We start from the raw sequence: 19,690 nt of genomic DNA, 5'->3' as shown, positions 1-19,690 counted from the left end.
AAATCAGGATACAGAAGAGTTCCACCCCTCATGTTACCCTTCATACTCACACCCTCACGAGGGGTGGGAAGCGCGGGGTACAGCCTGACTTCCTGCTGTCCGCTTTAGATCCTTATTCCCAGTGTGACCAAAGGCTCCTAGAAGTCCACTCCTTCCTCATGCCAGCGTTTCTAGTGTCACACAAAGGCCCAAAACTTCTAAACCTTTATTATTGACTAGCAGAAACACAAACAGCGATGACAGTGACAGTGAGAAGGGGAGAAGCCTTGACATGGAGGACCCTCCCCTGTCCCAAGCAAGACTGCGCAGTGCCACCTCCAGGCTGGGCCAGCTTGGCCGGCCCTGGCAACACAGGGGTAACCTTGGCCGTGGCTCAGCAGTGGAAAGTTTCTTCGACAGGGTGCTGGGACACACGCTGTGGCTCCTGTCACAGGACAATCTTAAAGGAGCTGAACAAAAGAAGAATGCATTGGGTTTTCTGCTGGCAGAGGAAGGTAGGGACTAAACCCAAACTTCCCTACCTCTCCCCTAAGACCCTTTGGAATGGGCTGTGTCCCATATCTGTGAGTCCCCTCTAGAAGAAGAGCTACTCTACTACATTCAGAGGAAGCAGGAGGCTTTCTCTAACCCCAGGTACCGCCTCCCATAATAACGTCGCAGACTCAGTGCAACAAATGAGCACCACAGTCATACCTGGCAAAGTCTGGTGAGCGGGAGATGACATGCTGGAATTCAGAAAGATTGATGGTCCCATCCCTATCAATGTCAGACTCTTCTAGGATCTGGGAAAGGGAAAGCTTCAGGCCAAAGCCCAACCCTTCCCTCCTGCTCCCCGGCCCGGCCCAGCCGAGCCCGGCCCCGTTGCTCACATTGTCGATGAGCTGCTTCATCTCTGAGGCACTGAGCCGTGTGTCCTCCCCCTCTCCCGTGAGGCAGTTCACGAGCTGGCTCAGGTCTTCTCTGTTCAAGGTTCCGTCATCATCAAAATCTAGAAAGCAGACGCAGGAAGCCAGAAAGGACGTGGTCAGGATGAGCTCCAAGCTCCTGACCCCCAGCTCCCAAGCAGTACCCCCACGAAGACCATGTTGGAAGGGGTGGTGTTCCACCCGGCCCCTGGTTCTTACCGAAGATGCGGAAGGCATAGTGGGACTTGATGTCTGGGGTGGCTGTGTCACTGAATACACTGAGGAGGTCCAAGAAGTCCTCAAAGCTCAGGCTGTCTCTGGTTGGGGAAGTGGAGAAGACCCTGCAGATTCGCTCCTTGAAGGGGTTGGCCTAGGCAAGAAAGCCCTCTATGAATGCCACAGGATGCAGCCCAAGTCACACACTCAAACCCCACTGGGAAACTGGAGGGAACAGTTCAGGCTCTCGAGGGGAGAACGATCAGTGCTTTGGGGCCAGCATGGAGCTCAGGAGGACCAATGACCCAGCTGGGGATGGCTTCCCAGGAGTCAGAGCTTAACCCAAAGGCAGGCCTGGGAGGACAGAAGGAAGAGGAAGGCATCCTAAGCAAAGAGGACAAGATGGGCTGGTTATTTTAAAACACAAAACATTTCACTGAGCACTTACCGTGTTACAGGCACTAGGCCAGGCACTTTGCATAGCAATTTTCACAGCAGCCCTATGGAGAGCAATCAGCCTCTGGAACAGGGTTTCTCAAGCTTTAATAAGGTAATTCAACTCCTCTTAAAGGATAAAACTTGTTTGAACCTCCAAGAATATGTCTGAGAATCCCAGGTTGCACAACACCCTTCTATATAATTCCCTTGGATGATTTTGGTAAAGCCCTAGCCCCCAGGAAATCAGGGCTAAAAAGGGAAAAGACTAGAATGGGGACCAGTGACCACATGATCTCAAAAGGAGTAGCAGAGGGAGGCTGGGGGGCTGGCACCTTGAGCTCTGGAAGGCTGAGGATCTGCTCCAAGGACACTCGTGCCTGCAGTGACTCCTCCACACTCCGGTGCTCCTGGGGAAGAAGCTCACAAAACCGCCTGTGGGCTCTGGCAGAAGGAGGGGAACCTGTTGTTGTCCCTTCCTGAGTGTATTACATCCCCACTCCTTGCCTTGCTACCCATTATAAACCAGGTGAGGAGCTAAGCCACACACACAGTATGTCTGAGTCTCAGGCATAAGCCAAGAGGAGATGTATCACAAGACAATATAGGCTGGGAGTCCATTCTTGCAATGGGTATTGACTGTGGGCCCACTGTGTCCCAGGCACTGGGCCCTGGTTCTAGACCTCCTGAGGGACAGAGAGGTCTGGGAAGGAGCCAGAAGTTGGCCCTGAAGAACAAATGAAAAGAGCTGAACTGAAATCTCATTCTCATTTCATTTCAGGAATCTCCTGCTGCTCCTCAAAGCAGCTACCCTGAACTATCTCCTCCTTAGGCACCATCTCATTCCCACTGGGATTACTTTTGCCCAGAGAAGCTCAGTAATCTTCTCACTCAAGTGCCCTGGCCACATAAAGCTTGCCCACGGCTAGGAAGGGGGTTCCAGTCCCAGTTCAAATTCTCCTACTCAGTCTTAGGCAAATTATCAAACTGTTTCATTGTCCCCATACCTCCGTCGTGAGGGTTAAATTAGGTAATGTAGACAACCTCGTAGCACAGCCTGGCACATGGCAAGTGCTCAATAAGCGTTAACGGTTACTGTATTATTCAGGTAAAGGAGGAGCCAGGCTCCCCAAGTAGGTAAAGCAGCCCAGAACTACAGCAGCCCCTGCCGGACTGGAGCAGGAACTTCGGTTATGCAGAAGCCAGTAGGCGAGGTCAAAGAGCGCCCAACTTTGGCTGGAAGCTGCGAGGTGACTCCACGGTGCACAGCTGCGGCCGCCGGCGCCAGCGGGGAGGTCGTGCCGGGAAGAGGGCACAGCCTAGCGCCCAGGGCCCTGCACTCCAGTTCCAGGGCTCAGCTCCTGACCTCGGGCAGGCCCCTGCCGCTCCCTCTGGCGGGGCCTCAGTTTGCCCACCTGTAAGACAGAGCCTCCCCCCGCCCCCCACCCCCGAAATCGTCCCTAGAAGATCCCGGAGGTGAGGTTCGAGACAGCACTTACAGGAGGATCTCCTGTTTGGTCAGGAACGTCAAGTCCTGGAAGGCAAAACAAGACAGGGGGTCAGCGGGCGGCCCGGGGCCAGAGGCCGCGGCCGCTGCCCTGCCGCCGCTCGGGGACGCCCCCAACCGCCCGAGCGCAGGGCCGCGCGCAAACTCCCTGGGAACTGGCGTCTCACGCACCTGGTACTCGACCAGCAGCTCCTTGGACAGGCGACTGCCCGAGCCCCCCATTGCCGCGCCGCGCGTACTGCTCCGCCAACTCCTCTCGGGACGCCGGTAACTTTCTCACTTCCGCCCTCGGGCCGCGTCACTGCCCAGTCCCCGCGGCAACCGCTCCTGCGGCTACCGCCCCCAGGCCCGCCCCCTCCTTTAAAGTTCCCAGGCGCTCCCCGCCCGGTTCAGCCAGCTGGATCCCGGCTCTAGGCAGTTCCCGGCGAGCTGGAGGCGGGGCCCGCGGCGGGGCCGGACGTTCCAGGGCGGAGCCCAGGCCGCACGACCCCGCCTCCTGGATGGGCGGGACGGGCCGCGCCGCGTGCCTGCGTGCAGCTTGCGCAGGCGTTAAGGGTGCCACGACCTCGCTATGGCCCCGGCAGGATTTCGGGGGAAGGCGAGCGTGTTCGCCTCACCTGCATTGCGTGGCGGCGGGGACGGGGCGGCTTTGTGTGGAGACCGGTAAGGGGCATTAGGGAAGTGTTTGGAGCAAGGGTAACCGAGAAACCTTGTGACTCGCTGAGTGGCCCGAGGCGGTCGGCTGCCCCTCTGCCCAACGAGGACTCTTCCACTCAGACGTTACCACCGAGCACCTGCCGTACGTGTTGCAACCCTCATACCACCTCTCCAGAAATAACCATAACCTTTCTGCCTACTGAGGCCGTTTACTGAGGGCCCACTGAAGCGCTCTGCATAGCTTCAGTTCTTACAACAGTTCTGCAAGGTAAGTTACCGTTTTACAAATTTGGAAATGCAGAGGCTCAGGGGAGTTCAGTGACTTGTCTAGACTCGGTCATTTACAAAGCCGTCTCTCCAGTCTAAGGCTCTTTTCAAGAATCCGCCCTGCTGTACTCATTCCAGCCTACATGCTGTCCTCTGACCCCACCCTGCGTCCAGACTGCATGCTGGGGGAGGCAGGGATCGAAGCTGACCTGTTTGCTCTTGTCCCCTCTCAACTCCTAGGACAATGCTTGACACATGGTAGGCTCTCAATATTTATTGGATGCATGCATGAATGAATTAACCTACACTGTTCCAAAAGGTGAGGATCACAAGCTACTGCGTGGAGGAGGTGGAGGTGCGGTTAATTTTTTTTCCCACATCTTTAATGGAGTATAATTGCTTTACATTGTTGTGTTAGTTGCTGCTGTATAACAAAGTGAATCAGCTATACGTATACATATATCCCCATATCCCCTCCCTCTTGCGTCTCCCTCCCACCCTCCCTATCCCACTCCTCTAGGTGGTCACAAAACACCGAGCTGATCTCCCTGTGCGATGCGGCTGCTTCCCACTAGCTATCTGTTTTACATTTGGTAGTGCATATATGTCCATGCCACTCTCTCACTTCGTCCCATCTTACCCTTCCCCCTCCCCGTGTCCTCAAGTCCATTCTTTACGTTTATGTCTTTATTCCTGTCCTGCCCCTAGGTTCTTCAGAACCATTTTTTTTTAAGATTCTATATATATGTATCAGCATATGGTATTTGTTTTTCTCTTTCTGACTTACTTCACTCTGATAAAAGACTCTTAAGTCCACCCACCTCACTACAAATAACTCAATTTCGTTTCTTTTTATGGGTGAGTAATATTCCATTGTGTATATGTGCCCATCTTTTTTTTTAATTTATTGATTTTTTTATTTTTGGCTGCATTGGCTCCTTTGTTGCTGTGCACGGGCTTTCTCTAGTGGTGGCGAGCGGGGGCTACTCTTCGTTGTGGTGCGCGGGCTTCTCACTGTGGTGGCTTCTCTTGTTGCGGAGCACGGGCTCTAGGTGCACGGGCTTCAGTAGTTGTGCCACGTGGGCTCAGTAGCTGTGGCTCGTGGGCTCTAGAGCGCAGGCTCAGTAGTTGTGACGCACAAGCTTAGTTGCTCTGTGGCATGTGGGATCTTCCCAGACCAGGGCATGAACCCATGTCCCCTGCATTGGCAGGCGGACTCCTAACCACTGTGCCACCAGGGAAGCCCATGCCACATCTTCTTTATCCATTCATCCATCAATGGACACTTAGGTTGCTTTCCATGTCGTGGCTATTGTAAATAGTGCTGCAGTGAACATTGTGGTACATGACTCCTTTTGAATTATGGTTCTCTCAGTATTTGCCCAGTAGTGGGATTGCTGGGTCATATGGTAGTTCTATTTAGTTTTTTAAGGAACCTCCATACTGTTCTCCATAGTGGCTGTATCAATTTACATTCCCACCAGCAGTGCAAGAGGGTTCCCTTTTCTCCACACCCTCTCCAGCATTTATTGTTTGTTTGTTTGTTTGTTTTTTTAATTCAAAACTATATTTGCAGTTTCTAAAATGCTGATCCATAGACCACTCTCTCGTTACACACGTGCACCAATGGAGAAGCAAAGAGAACCCTGGTCATCCCACGAGAGGAACAGCTCCTCATCCAACAGTCTTCAGAAGGCTACACGTGCAGTCCCTGCGCCCGTCCAGGTGGCGATGCAGTAAATACACAGCTCGCCCTGCTCGCCTCGGTCCAGCCAGGCCCGCCACTAGCTGTTGTAGGCCCACTCCTTTTTGGACTTCTCCAGGACCTTGTCCATGGTCTTCTCGTTCTCCCCTCAATATTTGGGGCAGTACCACTTGCCCTTGGGTTTATGGTTCAGCCCCACGCAGGAGAAGTGGAACCACTCGATGGGGCACTCGTCATTGTCACAGCCGATCATCTCTCCATAGGAGACCTGATTGCACAGACAGTACGTGGGCTCGTTCAGGTCAATGGGAAGGTCCGCAGGGGATGCTTCCCTCTCGGCTTTGGCCTTGGAGCGTTTCTTCTTCTTGGAGGCCTTCGCCGCCTTCTCTGTAGATTTTTTGATGATGGCCATTCTGACCCGTGTGAGGTGATACCTCATTGTAGTTAGATTTGCATTTCTCTAATGATTAGTGATATTGAGCATCCTTTCATGTGTTTGTTGGCAATCTGTATATCTTCTTTGGAGAAATGTCTGTTTAGGTCTTCTGCCCATTTTTGCATTGGGTTGTTTGTTTTTTTGATACTGAGCTGCATGAGCTGCTTGTATATTTTGGAGATTAATCCTTTGTCAGTTGCTTCACTTGCAAATATTTTCTCCCATTCGGAGGGCTGTCTTTTTGTCTTGTTTAAGGTTTCCCTTGCTGTGCATAAGCTTTTAAGTTTCATTAGGTTTCATATGTTTATTTTTGTTTTTACTTCCATTTCTCTAGGGGATGGGTCAAAAAGGATCTTGCTATGATTTATGTCATAGAGTGTTCTGCCTGTATTTTCCCCTAAGAGTTTGATAGTGTCTGGCCTTATAGTTAGGTCTTTAATCTACTTGAGGTTATTTTTGTGTATGGTGTTAGGAAGTGTTCTAATTTCATTCTTTTACATGTAGTTGTCCAGTGTTCCCAGGACCACTTATTGAAGAGACTGTCTTTTCTCCATTGTATATTCTTGCCTCCTTTATCAAAGATAAGGTGACCATATGTGCATGAGTTTATCTCTGGGCTTTCTATCCTGTTCCATTCTGTCCTTTCTATCCTGTTCCTGTTCTATCCTGTTCCATTGATCTATATTTTTGTTTTTGTGCCAGTACCATACTGTCTTGATTACTGTAGCTTTGTAGTATAATCTGAAGTCAGGGACCCTGATTCCTCCAGCTCCATTTTTCTTTCTCAAGATTGCTTTGGCTTTTCAGGGTCTTTTGTGTTTCCATACAAATTGTGAAATTTTTTGTTCTAGTTCTGTGAAAAATGCCATTGATAGTTTGATAGGGATTGCATTGAATCTGTAGATTGCTTTGGGTAGTAGAGCCATTTTCACAGTGTTGATTTGTCCAATCCAAGAACATGGTATATCTCTCCATCTGTTTGTGTCATCTTTAATTTCTCTCATCAGTGTCTTATAATTTTCTGCATACAGGTCTTTTGTCTCCTTAGGTAGGTTTATTCCTAGGTATTTTATTCTTTTTGTTGCAGTGGTAAATGGGAGTGTTTACTTAATTTCTCTTTCTATCTTTTGTTGTTAATGTATAGGAATGCAAGAGATTTCTGTGCATTAATTTTGTATCCTGCCACTTTACCAAATTCATTGATTAGCTCTAGTAGTTTTCTGGTAGCATCTTAAGGATTCTCTATGTAGAGTATCATGTCATCTGCAAACAGTGACAGTTTTACTTTTTCTTTTCCAATTTGTATTCCTTTTATTTCTTTTTCTTCTCTGATTGCTGTGGCTAAAACTTCCAAAACTATGTTGAATACTAGTAGTGAGAGTGGGCAACCTTGTCTTGTTCCTGATCTTAGTGAAAATGGTTTCAGTTTTTCACCATTGAGAACAATGTTGGCTGTGCGTTTGTCATATATGGCCTTTATTATGTTGAGGTAAGTTCCCTCTGTGCCTACTTTCTGGAGAGTTTTTATCATAAATGGGTATTGAATTTTGTCAATAGCTTTTTCTGCATCTGTTGAGATTATCATATGATTTTTATCCTTCAGTTTATTAATATGGTGTATCACATTGATTGATTTGCGTATATTGAAGAATCCTTGCATTCCTGGGATAAACCCCACTTGATCATGGTGTATGATCCTTTTAATGTACTGCTGGATTCTGTTTGCTAGTATTTTGTTGAGGATTTTTGCATCTGTGTTCACCAGTGATATTGACCTGTAGTTTTCTTTTTTTGTGACATCTTTGTCTGGTTTTGGTACTAGGGTGATGGTGGCCTCGTAGAATGAGTTTGGGAGTGTTCCTCCCTTTGCTATACTTTGGAAGAGTTTTAGAAGGATAAGTGTTAGCTCTTCTCTATATGTTTGATAGAATTCACCTGTGAATCCATCCGGTCCTGCACTTTTGTTTGTTGGAAAATTTTTAATCACAGTCTCAATTTCAGTGCTTGTGATCGGTCTGTTTATATTTTCTATTTCTTCCTGGTTCACTCTTGGAAGGTTGTGCTTTTCTAAGAATTTGTCCATTTCTTCCAGGTTGTCCATTTTATTGGCATATATAGTTGCTTGTAGTGATCTCTCATGATCCTTTGTATTTCTGCAGTGTCAGTTGTTACTTCTCCTTTTTCATTTCTAATTCTGTTGATTTGAGTCTTCTCCCTTTTTTTCTTGATGAGTCTGGCTAATGGTTTATCATTTTTGTTTATCTTCTCAAAGAACCAGCTTTTACTTTCATTGATCTTTGCTGTCATTTCCTTTATTTCTTTTTCCTTTATTTCTGATCTGATCTTTATGATTTCTTTCCTTTTGCTAACTTTGGTGGGTTTTTTGTTCTTCTTTCTCTAATTGCTTTAGGTGTAAGGTTAGGTTGTTTATTTGAGATTTTTCTTGTTTCTTGAGGTAGGATTGTATTGCTGTAAACTTCCCTCTTAAAACTGCTTTTGCTGCATCCCATAGGTTTTGGGTTGTCATGTTTCCATTGTCATTTGTTTCTAGGTATTTTTTTATTTCCTCTGATTTCTTCAGTGATTTCTTGGTTATTTAGTATTGTTTAGCCTCCATGTGTTTGTATTTTTTACAGATCTTTTCCTGTAATTGATATCTAGTCTCATAGCGTTGTGGTCAGAAAAGATACTTGATACAATTTCAATTTTCTTAAATTTACCAAGGCTTCATTTGTGACCCAAAATATGGTCTATCCTGGAGAATGTTCCATGAGCACTTGAGAAAAATGTGTATTCTGTTGTTTTTGGATGGAATGTCCTATAAATATCAATTAAGTCCATCTTGTTTAATGTATCATTTAAAGCTTGTGTTTCCTTATTTATTTTCATTTTGACTGATGTGTCCATTGGTGAAAGTGGGGTGTTAAAGTCCCCTACTATTTTTGTGTTACTGTCAATTTCCCCTTTTATGGCTGTTAGATTTGCCTTATGTATTGAGGTGCTCCTATGTTGGGTGCGTAAATATTTACAATTGTTATATCTTCTTCTTGGATTGATCCCTTGATCATTATGTAGTGTCCTTCTTTGTCTCTTGTAATAGTCTTTATTTTAAAGTCTGTTTTGTCTAATATGAGAATTGCTACTCCAGCTTTCTTTTGATTTCCATTTGCATGGAATATCTTTTTCCATTCCCTCACTTTCAGTCTGTATGTGTCCCTGGGTCTGAAGTGGGTCTCTTGTAGACAGCATATGTACGGGTCTTATTTTTGTATCCATTCAGCCAGTCTGTGTCTTTTGGTTGGAGCATTTAATCCATTTACATTTAAGGTAATTATCTATATGTATGTTCCTATTACCATTTTCTCAATTGTTTTGGGTTTGTTATTGTAGGTCTTTTCCTTCTCTTGTGTTTCCTGCCTAGAGAAGTTCCTTTAGCATTTGTTGTAAAGCTGGTTTGGTGGTGCTGAATTCTCTTACCTTTTGCTTGTCTGTAAAGGTTTTTTTTTGGGTTCGCGGGCCTGTCACCGTTGTGGCCTCTCCCGTTGTGGAGCACAGGCTCCGAACGCGCAGGCTCAGCGGCCATGGCTCACGGGTCCAGCTGCTCCGCGGCATGTGGGATCTTCCCAGACCGGGGCACGAACCCACGTCCCCACGTCCCCTGCATCAGCAGGTGGACTCTCAACCACTGCGCCACCAGGGAAGCCCAGTGTAAAGGTTTTAATTTCTCTGTCGAATCTGAATGAGATCCTTGCTGGGTAGAGTAATCTTGGTTGTAGGTTTTTCCCTTTCATCACTTTAAATATGTCCTGCCACTCCCTTCTGGCTTGCAGAGTTTCTGCTAAAAGATCAGCTGTTAACTTTATGGAGATTCCCTTCTGTTAGTTGTTGCTTTTCCCTTGCTGCTTTTAATATTTTTTCTTTGTGTTTAATTTTTGATAGTTTGATTTATATGTGTCTTGGAATGTTTCTCCTTGGATTTATCCTGTATGGGACTCTCTGCGCTTCCTGGACTTGATTGACTCTTTCCTTTCCCATATTAGGGACGTTTTCAACTATAATCTCTTCAGATATTTTCTCAGACCCTTTCTTTTTCTCTTCTTCTTCTGGGACCCCTATAATTCTAACGTTGGTGCGTTTAATGTTGTCCCAGAGGTCTCTGAGACTGTCCTCAATTCTTTTCATTCTTTTTTCTTTATTCTGCTCTGTGGTAGTTATTTCCACTATTTTATCTTCCAGGTCACTTATCCGTTCTTCTGCCTCAGTTATTCTGCTATTGATTCCTTGTAGAGAATTTTTTATTTCATTTTTTGTGGTGTTCATCATTGTTTGTGTGCTCTTTAGTTCTTCTAGATCCTTGTTAAATGTTTCTTGTATTATCTCCATTCTGTTTCCAAGATTTTGGATCATCTTTACTATCATGACTCTGAATTCTTTTTCAGGTAAATTGCCTGTTTCCTCTTCATTTGTTTGGTCTGGTGGGTTTTTGCCTTGCTCCTTCATCTGCTGCGTATTTCTCTGTCTTTTCATTTTGCTTAACTTACTGTGTTTAGGTCTCCTTTTCGCAGGTTGCATGTTCGTAGTTCCTGTTGTTTTTGGTGTCTGCCCGCAGTGGGTAAGGTTGGTTCAGTGGGTTGTGTAGGCTTCCTTGTGGGGGGGACTGGTGGATGAGGTTGGATCTCGTCCTTCTGGTGAGCAGGACCATGTCCAGTGTTGTGTTTTGGGGTGTCTGTGAACTTAGTATGATTTTAGGTAGCCTCTCTGCTAATGGGTGGGGTTGTGTTCCTGTCTAGTTGTTTGGCATGGGGTGTCCAGCACTGGAACTTGCTAGTCGTTCAGTGGATCTGGGTGTTAGTGTTGAGATGAAGTTCTCTGGGAGAGCTCTCACCGATTGATATTACATGGGGCCAGGAGGTCTCTGGTGGTCTAGTGTCCCGAACTCGGCTCTCCCACCTCAGAGGCTCCGGCCTGGTAGCCGGCCGGAGCACCAAGACCCTTTCCACCACATGGCCAGGTACGTGGGGAGTTTTTTGCCTTTTGGGAAGTCTGAGGTCTTCTGGCAGCATTCAGTAGGTGTTCTGTAGGAGTTGTTCCACATGTAGATGTACTTTTTTTTTTTTTTTCGGTATGCGGGCCTCTCACTGTTGTGGCCTCTCCCATTGCGGAGCACAGGCTCCGGACGCGCAGGCTCAGTGGCCATGGCTCACGGGCCCAGCCGCTCTGCGGCATGTGGGATCTTCCCGGACCGGGGCACGAACCCGTATCCCCTGCATCGGCAGGCAGACTCTCAACCACCGCGCCACCAGGGAAGCCCTAGATGTACTTTTGATGTATTTGTGGGGATGAAGGTGATCTCCATGTCTTACTCCTCCACCTTCTTGAAGGTACTCTCTGATCCATGTCTGAAGCTTCCAGTTCTGAAGCTTTGACAGCATTTCCTTCCCTCCATTCACAGCCACGTTTCTCTGCTAGCCTATTGTTGGCAGGAGCCATTTCCTCACAAGCTAGTGGACTGAGCAGGTCACTTCCTCACTGCTTGTTGGCTGGAAGTCTCAATCAATTCTTTGCCATTTGAGTCTTTCCATAAGGTACCTTACACGGCAGGTGGCTTCCATGTATATATGTCTCTGCAGATTCTCTCCCTGGTAGGCTGGTCTCACACCAGCGTTCGCTGCCAGTCATGGAACTTCCAGAAGCTGAGGAGGCATGCTCCGAGGTTAATTATTTTTTATTGTTGTTTGTTTTCAGCTTTAATGAGGTATAATTTTTTTAATACAAATTTATTTATTTATTTATTTTTGGTTGCCTTGGGTCTTCATTGCAGTGCACGGGCTTCTCATTGTGGTGGCTTCTCTTGTTGCAGAGCTCGGGCTCTAGGCATGTGGGCCTCAGTAATTGTGGCTCATGGGCTCTAGAGCGCAGGCTCAGTAGTTGTGGCGCACAGGCTTCGTTGCTCCACGGCATGTGGGATGTTCCCGGACCAGGGCTCGAACCCGTGTCCCCTGCATTGGCAGGTGGATTCTTAACCACTGCGCCACCAGGGAAGTCCATAAATTATTAAATAGTTATTCTGAGTCATCCAGCAGTCCCTGGTAAGTCTGGTTAGCATATTGTCCTTCCTGTGCCCGATCAACCCTTGACACAGTGATAAAACTGAGTGGCTGATTTAAAAATAACTCGTAGTGCTATTTTTAAACAAAACAATTATTTTGTTTCTTGGTTGGATCTTTCAAAGGTTTGTTCATTGATCATTTTTTTATTAAAATACCCTCCCTTGGATTTGTGAATTCTAACTTTTTTTTGTTTTCCAAGACATTTCATTCCCTGCTTGTAATATTATTTCCCTCTTCCTCTTTTCCTTGAGACATTACATAGGATGGCCACACAGGGTTTGTCTGACGCGGTGATATTTGTTGTTTGATGTTTGAGACCTAAATGAGCCAGGCATGTGAAGAATACCTGGGAGGAGGGTATTTTAGGCTGAGAGAACATAAATCACCAAGGCCCTGAGCAGGAGCAAGTTTAGGAAGAGTGAGCAGCAGAGTAGGCCAAGGGAAGAGTGGTCTGGGAGGAGGTGAGAGGGGGAGGCACCGCTAAGCCTTGAGAGCCCGGAGGCCATGGTGAGGAAATGGACTTTGTTCTAGGGGCTCAAGGTCACATCCCTAGTGAATGGAAGAGCCAGAATTCAAACACCTTGTCAGCCTCCAAAACCACATCTCTCACCTTCCTGCCAGGATGATACTGACTACACAGGCTTGTTGTGAGGGTCACCTGAGTGCACTTGGAAAGCCCCCAACCCATGCCTCGCACAACATAGACATGCGAACAGTGTGCCCTTTCTCCTGGTTTTCCTATGTAGGTTCAGTCCTGTTGTGTGGTCACTATGATTTGTCACTTTCAAGTATTCCTCTTTATTCCTAGGTATTGTTTTTGCCTCCTAGTTCACTTGAATATAAATACAACCATACCCACTTTCTTTTTTTTTTTTTTCTTTTTGCGGTACGCGGGCCTCTCACTGCTGTGGCCTCTCCTGCTGCGGAGCACAGACTCCTGACGCACAGGCTCAGCGGCCATGGCTCACGGGCCTAGCCGCTCCGCGGCATGTGGGATCTTCCCGGACCGGGGCACGAACCCACGTCCCCTGCATCGGCAGGCGGACTCTCAACCACTGCACCATCAGGGAAGCCCCATACCCACCTTCTATTGATTCTATTGACTGATATGTCTTTACTCATATTTTTAGCCTTTTGGTATCATCTTGGCCCTAGGTCCTTGGTCCTAGCCCCTGGCTTTTAATGTTACTCCAAATTTGTATCTAGCCCAGACCTTACCCTTAACCTCCAGGTTTGACTGTCCTACTGCCTACACCACTTTTCTTAGATGCCCAGGCTGCATCTCAGAGTCAATAATCAAAACTGAACTCTTGGTCTCTCCCTTCCTCTGGTCAACCTATTCTCACCGCACCTCCCCAGCATCTCCATCTCTGTAAATGCCACTGCAGTGCCTAGTTCCTGATGCCGAGTCACTCCCAGCTCTTCCTTTTCTGTCAGTCCCCATAGTCAGCCTGTCAGCAGGCCCTGTTGGTTCAGCCTTCAAAACATGATCCATATCCCCAGCTCCTTTGTCTCTGTTGCCATCTGTGTTGTCCAGTCGCCCTCACTGCTCACCTGGCCACCAGAGTGGCCTCCAAAGTGATCTCTGCTTCCCCTTTGCTCCCCTACAATCTATTTTCCACAAAACAGTTAGAAAAAAGTTTATAAAATACCAGACGATCCTTATGCTTAGAACCTGCCAGTGATTTCTTACTCTGTTTAGAATAAAATCCAAGTTCCTGACCATGATGCATAAGGCCCTGCAGCTAATCTGGCCCCTGCCTTCCTCTCCAGCCTCATGGCGGGGGTCCCGTCCCTTGGTCGGCCATACCTCAGTAACACTACCTCCTTTCTGTTCCTTGAACAGGCCACCCACCTGCCCTGCGAGACTTATGGCCTTGGACTTACAATTCCCTTTGCTTAGGGTACACACAGTTTCCTTTGCTTAGAGTACACTTTCCTCAGCTCTTCATTGTAGGCCTCTTCTCATCCTTCCTGTCTTAGTTCAGCTGTCATTTCAGAGGGCCCTGCCCCGCCCTCTTGTAGAAGTGGGATGCCCTGATCCCACCCCTTAGTCACCCTCTGTTGTATCACTTGTTTATTTCCCACAAAATGCTATCACCACGGGTAGTTAATATTTTCCTTTTGCTTATCATCTGACTCCACCCCGGGATGTAAGCTCCGTAAGGATATGTGTGGACTTTGTTCTCTTTATTTGCTACAATTTCCCCATTGCCTCATACACAGCAGTTACTTCATAACTACTTGGGTTTTGTGGCTCAGCTGAACGTGGAGCAGGGTGCACAGAAGAGGTGGCCCCAGAGTATCAACAGTGGGGATGACGTAGGCATTGATTCTGAATGAATGAACGAGTGAATGAGAGAGTAAGTGAATACTTAGGTTTAGCTCATCAAATGGTTGGATTTCTTAAATCTATTTTGAGACCCACTTAAATTTTTTCAAGTTGTGGTAAAATATATATAACATGGGGCTTCCCTGGTGGCGCAGTGGTTGAGAGTCCGCCTGCCGATGCAGGGGACACAGGTTCGTGCCCCGGTCCGGGAGGATCCCACATGCTGCGGGGCGGCTGAGCCCATGAGCCATGGCCGCTGAGCCTGTGCGTCTGGAGCCTGTGCTCCGCAATGGGAGAGGCCACAACAGTGAGAGACCTGCGTACCACACACACACAAAAAATACATAACATGAAATTTACCATCTTGATATTTTAAAAGTTGTAATTAAAAAACATGTAGCAGGGGCTTCCCTGGTGGCACAGTGGTTGAGAGTCCGCCTGCCGATGCAGGGGACACGGGTTCGTGCCCCGGTCCGGGAGGATCCCACATTCCGCGGAGCGGCTGGGCCCATGAGCCATGGCCGCTGAGCCTGCGCGTCCAGAGCCTGTGCTCCGCAACGGGAGAGGCCACAACAGTGAGAGGCCCACGTACCGCAGAAAAAAAAAAAGAAAAAAACAAACACGTATCAGGGCTTCCCTGGTGGCGCAGTGGTTTAGAATCTGACTGCCAATGCAGGGGACACAGGTTCGAGCCCTGGTGTGGGAAGGTCCCACATGCCGCAGAGCAAGTAGGCCCATGAGCCACAACTACTGAGCCTGCGCGTCTGGAGCCTGTGCTCTGCAACAAGAGAGGCCACAACAGTGAGGCCCGCGCACCGCAATGAAGAGTGGCCCCCACTGGCCGCAACTAGAGAAAGCCCTCACACAGAAAACGAAGACCCAACACAGCCAAAAATAAATTAATTAATTAATTTTAAAAAATTCCTCCGTAAAAATACCACTAAGCTTTAAAAAAATAAAAATAAAATAAATAAAAAACACGTAGCATAGGGACTTCCCTGGTGGCGCAGTGGTTAAGAATCTGCCTGCCAATGCAGGGGACACGGGTTTGAGCCCTGGTCTGGGAAGATCCCACATGCCGCGGAGCAACTAAGCCCATGCGCCACAACTACTGAGCCTGTGATCTAGAGCCCGTGAGCCACAACTACTGAAGCCCGTGTGCCACAACTACTGAAGCCCGCTCACCTAGAGTCCATGCTCGTCAACAAGAGAAGCCATTGCAGTGAGAAGCCCGTGCACCACAATGAAGAGTAGCCCCCGCCCACCGCAACTAGAGAAAGCCCGTGCGCACCAACAAAGACCCAACGCAGCCAAATATAAATAAATAAATTTATTTATTTATTTAAAAAAATATGGCAGTCTTCAAAAGTTAAAAAAAAAAACACATAGCATAAAATTTAACACCTTAACCATTTCTGAGTGTATAGTTCAGTAGTGTTAAATATATTCACATTGTTTGGTAGCCAATCTCCAGACCTCTTTCCTTCTTGCAAAACTGAAACTCTATGCCCATTAAACAACAAACAATTCCTCATTTTCTCCTCCCGCCAGCCCTTGGGAACCACCATTCTACTTTCTGTCTCTATGAATTTGAGCACTTTAGGTCTCTTATATAAGTGGACTCACAATATTTGTCCTTTGGTGACTGGCTTATTTCACTTAGCATAATGTCCTGAAGGTCCATCCGTGTTGTAACATATGTCAGCATTTCGTGCTTTTTAAGGCTGAGTAACATTCCATTGTCTGTATATACTGCATCTTGTTTATCCATTTATCTATCGATGGATACTTAAGTTGCTTCCACCTTTTGGCTATTGTGAATAATGCTGCTATGAAAGTGGGTGTACAGATATCTCTTTTTGAGACCCTGCTTTTGGTTCTTTTGGATATATACCCAGAAGTGGGATTGCTGGATCATATAGTAGTTCTATTTTTAATTTTTTGAGGAGCTGCTGTACTGTTTTCCATAGCAGCTGCATCACTTTACATTCCCACCAGCAGTGCACAAGGGTTCCAATTTCTCCATATCCTTGCCAACACATGTTATTTTCTGTTTTTGATAGTAGCCATCCTAAAGGATGTAAAGTGGTATCTTACTGTGATTTTGATTTGCATTTCCCTAATTAGTGATGTTGAGCAGCTTTTCATGTGCTTGTTGGACATTTGTGTATCTTTGGAGAAATGTCTTGGGCTCACTTTCAATAGAATAATTAAAGATTTTATGTTTTATTGTCAATATTATGCTTCGCTCGAGTTTAAAAAAATTTTTTTTATTGTGGTAAAAAACGCATAAGATTTACCACCTTAACCATTTCTAAGTGTGCAATTCAGTAGTGTTAAGTATATTCCCATCGTTGTGCCGCCAGTCTCTAGAACTTTTTCATCTTACAAAACTGAAACTCTATACTCATTAAACTCAGCTTGACTTTTAATATGTTGTTTTGTATGTTCTTTGTTTTTTCTGTTTTACTAATATGAAGTTTCTGGACCAGCAGAGCTGAGGGTACCCAAACTTGTACTGAGGCAACTCTACTGAGGTAAGCTTCATTCTGAAGTCCCATCTGGGCCAACAGCAGGTCATCTCCCTGACACTTCTGGGTCCACAGGGCTCCAGGGGCCCAGTGGGAGATGAAGACAGGCACCTATACTTCTGCCTTAAAGGATTGGCCTAGGGCACTTATGATGGGCCATCCTCACCCAAATGGTTCTATGTATGGCCATTTGGAATCACTACACAACAGTGGAAAAGCTGTTGCCACGGAGTGGTCAGCTTTGAAACCTTGGCCATTCTCATGCACTGGAACACTGGTGCAGTTTTCTGGAGGGCAGTTTGACACACTGTCAAAAGCCTGAGCCATGAGCCCCCTCTGACCAGTGGTCTACTAAGATTTTATTTTAAAGGAAAATAAAAACATCTGCAAAGATAGATACACAGGATGTTCATCACAACATTGTATATAATAGTATGAAATTGGCAGCAACCTAAATATACAGCAGTTAAAGATTTGTTAAAAAATTAAGATCCGGGACTTCCCTGTGGTCCAGTGGTTAAGACTCCGCACTCCCAATGCAGGGGGCACAGGTTTGATCCCTGGTTGGGGAACTAAGATCCTAGATGCCACATGGCACAGGCAAAAAAAAAAAAGTCAAGGTCCACCTGCATATGAAAATGAGGCTAAATGTAAATTGTGATTTTTTCCCTGGGCACTGGAATAAGGGTTGTAATTTATCTTTATTTTTTTAATCCATTAAGAAAGTTTACTCAATATATATAATTTTTAGAAAGAGAATTTGATTTATATTTTTAATTCAGTAAAAATGTATGCTAATCTGCAGGTGATAATTATGAGTGATTTCTGTGTTTTCAGAATATTTTACCAGAGGCATATATTACTTTTGTAATCAGAGCAAAAAGTAAAGGTTATTTGAAAATAAAAATAGGAGAGTTCCCTGGTGGCCTAGTGGTTAGAATTTGGGGCTTTCACTGCCATGGCCCAGGTTCAGCCCCTGGTCAGGGAACTGATATCCCGCCAGCTGCGTGGCACGGCCAAATAAATAAATAAATAATAAAAATAAAATCTTTGGAAATGGGATAGCATCATGTATTTTTCACCTTATGATTGTTTCAGGTCAGCCCCATGGCTATTCCACATGGTTCAAATGAAACTTCCTATTTGCTACCTCCAAACAGTGAGGACTGGGGAGGGCACGGCATTCCTGACTTTGTCTATGGGCAGAAGGAACTCGTGCCAGAAGGGATTCAGTGGCCAAGGAGCGGACCCAGCCTTCTGGACACACTGCCACTGTCTCGCTTTGACTCTGCCCTCTGCTTGGCCTGGAGGCAGCGGATGGAGCTGGGGCTGTTCCGCTACTGTCTGGGGGAGCTGCAGACCCAAACCCTTCCTGGTGCCGTGGGTTTTGTTGCTCAGCTGAATGTGGAGCGAGGTGTGCAAAGAAGGAGCCCCCAGAACATCAGGAGCGTGAGGCAGGCGTTTGACCCTGAACAGTTTAACTTCAACCAGATCCGGCCAGGAGAAGTCCTCTTCCGCTTGCACCGGGAGGCCGATCTCCCCAGTGCTCTCCAGCAAGACGACATCCTCGTGGTGATCAATGTCAGCCCCTTGGAGTGGGGCCACGTGCTGCTGGTGCCCGAGCCCACCCGAGGGCTCCCCCAGCGCCTGCTGCCAGGGGCACTGCAGGCCGGGGTTGAAGCTGTGCTGCTGAGCTCACACCCAGGCTTCCGAGTCGGCTTCAACAGCCTGGGTGGCCTGGCCTCAGTGAACCACCTCCACCTGCATGGCTATTACTTGGCCCACAGACTGCCCGTGGAGGGGGCCCCAAGCAAACCCCTGGATCCTGGGGGCCGTCTGCATCTGCTCCAGGACCTCCCAGCTCCTGGCTTCCTCTTTCACACAAGCGGGCCAGGGCCCGACTTTGAAGCCTTGATAAGCAGGGTATGTCGGGCCACTGACTATCTGGCTGACCACGAGATTGCACATAACTTGTTTGTGACCCGGGGGGCTCCACCTGGAAAGACATCATCTTCCTCAGCCCTCACGGGGGTCCGAGTAATTCTTTGGGCCCGGAAGTCCAGCTTTGGGATAAAGGAAGGCGAGGCCTTCAATGTTGCCCTCTGTGAGCTGGCCGGGCACCTCCCTGTCAAAACGTCCCAGGACTTCAGCAGCCTGACAGAGGCGGCGGCTCTGGCCATCATCCGAGACTGTCTGCTGCCCCCAGCCCAGGCGGGAGAGGTGCAGGCAGCACTGGTGGCCTTGATAGCCAAGGAGGAGCAGTAATCCTTCCAGAAGTATTTATTTTGTAACCGATCTAAGTCTCTTTCCGGAAAGCTGTTCATCATGATCATGTGGGCACTTTCATGAATGCCTTCTCACCTGTCGCAGCCTAAGGGGAGGGATAAAGAATTGGTAAGTGGTCTCTTTAAGGAGGAGGATACCTTGGAATAAATCGAATGAATGAGCCCTCATGGATGTATCTGCTGCTTTTCACCTTTCTTCTTAGATAAGCCCCAGGGATGTCAAGCCTATTGTTAAGAAGGGAGTGTATGCAAGAGTTAACACACTCCTGACTCCTATATGCCAACTTTTCTCTTCCTTTCTTAT

The 19,690-nt window shown here is 47.2% G+C and overlaps 3 protein-coding genes across 13 annotated transcripts; 1 reads left to right on the top strand and 2 right to left on the bottom strand.

Annotated features, from left to right (window-relative positions):
* Nucleotides 1-186: 186 nt before the first annotated feature.
* On the bottom strand, nucleotides 187-3,443 carry CIB1 (calcium and integrin binding 1). Its single transcript, XM_027089151.1, has 7 exons — nucleotides 3,235-3,443; nucleotides 3,056-3,090; nucleotides 1,892-2,000; nucleotides 1,125-1,275; nucleotides 870-988; nucleotides 694-782; nucleotides 187-449 (listed from the first exon to the last, which is right to left on the bottom strand). The coding sequence occupies exons 1-7, from the start codon at nucleotides 3,283-3,285 to the stop codon at nucleotides 428-430; spliced, it is 576 nt and encodes a 191-aa protein (XP_026944952.1). The 5' UTR covers nucleotides 3,286-3,443; the 3' UTR covers nucleotides 187-427.
* An 89-nt stretch (nucleotides 3,444-3,532) lies between these two features.
* Nucleotides 3,533-19,554, top strand: GDPGP1 (GDP-D-glucose phosphorylase 1). 11 transcript variants are annotated; one of them, XM_027089139.1, is made up of 5 exons: nucleotides 3,533-3,988; nucleotides 4,228-4,342; nucleotides 5,564-5,712; nucleotides 17,051-17,107; nucleotides 18,200-19,554. In XM_027089139.1, the coding sequence occupies exon 5, from the start codon at nucleotides 18,209-18,211 to the stop codon at nucleotides 19,364-19,366; it is 1,158 nt and encodes a 385-aa protein (XP_026944940.1). In that variant the 5' UTR covers nucleotides 3,533-3,988; nucleotides 4,228-4,342; nucleotides 5,564-5,712; nucleotides 17,051-17,107; nucleotides 18,200-18,208; the 3' UTR covers nucleotides 19,367-19,554. The 11 variants fall into 11 exon arrangements, with proteins under 11 accessions (XP_026944940.1, XP_026944948.1, XP_026944942.1 ...); XM_027089147.1 differs by lacking the exon at nucleotides 5,564-5,712 and having other exon boundaries at nucleotides 4,228-4,306; nucleotides 18,262-19,554; XM_027089141.1 differs by lacking the exon at nucleotides 5,564-5,712 and having other exon boundaries at nucleotides 4,228-4,306.
* LOC113610784 (inhibitor of growth protein 1-like) lies at nucleotides 5,513-13,606 on the bottom strand. Its single transcript, XM_027089184.1, is given in 2 exon segments — nucleotides 5,513-6,079; nucleotides 13,585-13,606. Coding segments are annotated over 2 exon segments (330 nt in total). The 3' UTR covers nucleotides 5,513-5,771.
* Nucleotides 19,555-19,690: the final 136 nt, after the last annotated feature.

The sequence above is a fragment of the Aethalodelphis obliquidens genome, unplaced genomic scaffold (genome assembly GCF_003676395.1).
Source record: "Aethalodelphis obliquidens isolate GAN/ISIS:26980383/991018 unplaced genomic scaffold, ASM367639v1 scaffold65, whole genome shotgun sequence".
Classification (NCBI taxonomy): domain Eukaryota; kingdom Metazoa; phylum Chordata; class Mammalia; order Artiodactyla; family Delphinidae; genus Aethalodelphis; species Aethalodelphis obliquidens.
The sequence above is the reverse complement of the archived record's forward strand: the minus strand, read 5'-3'. Positions and strand labels throughout refer to the sequence as shown.

Coding starts and splice junctions, on each gene's coding strand:
- CIB1 (XM_027089151.1), bottom strand. CDS start 3,285: ATGGGGGGCTCGGGCAGTCGCCTGTCCAAGGAGCTGCTGGTCGAGTAC. Junction 1,276..1,891: donor TCAGCCTTCCAGAGCTCAAG/GTGCCAGCCCCC, acceptor TTTCTTGCCTAG/GCCAACCCCTTCAAGGAGCG. Junction 783..869: donor TGAAGCAGCTCATCGACAAT/GTGAGCAACGGG, acceptor TCCCTTTCCCAG/ATCCTAGAAGAGTCTGACAT.
- GDPGP1 (XM_027089143.1), top strand. CDS start 18,209: ATGGCTATTCCACATGGTTCAAATGAAACTTCCTATTTGCTACCTCCA.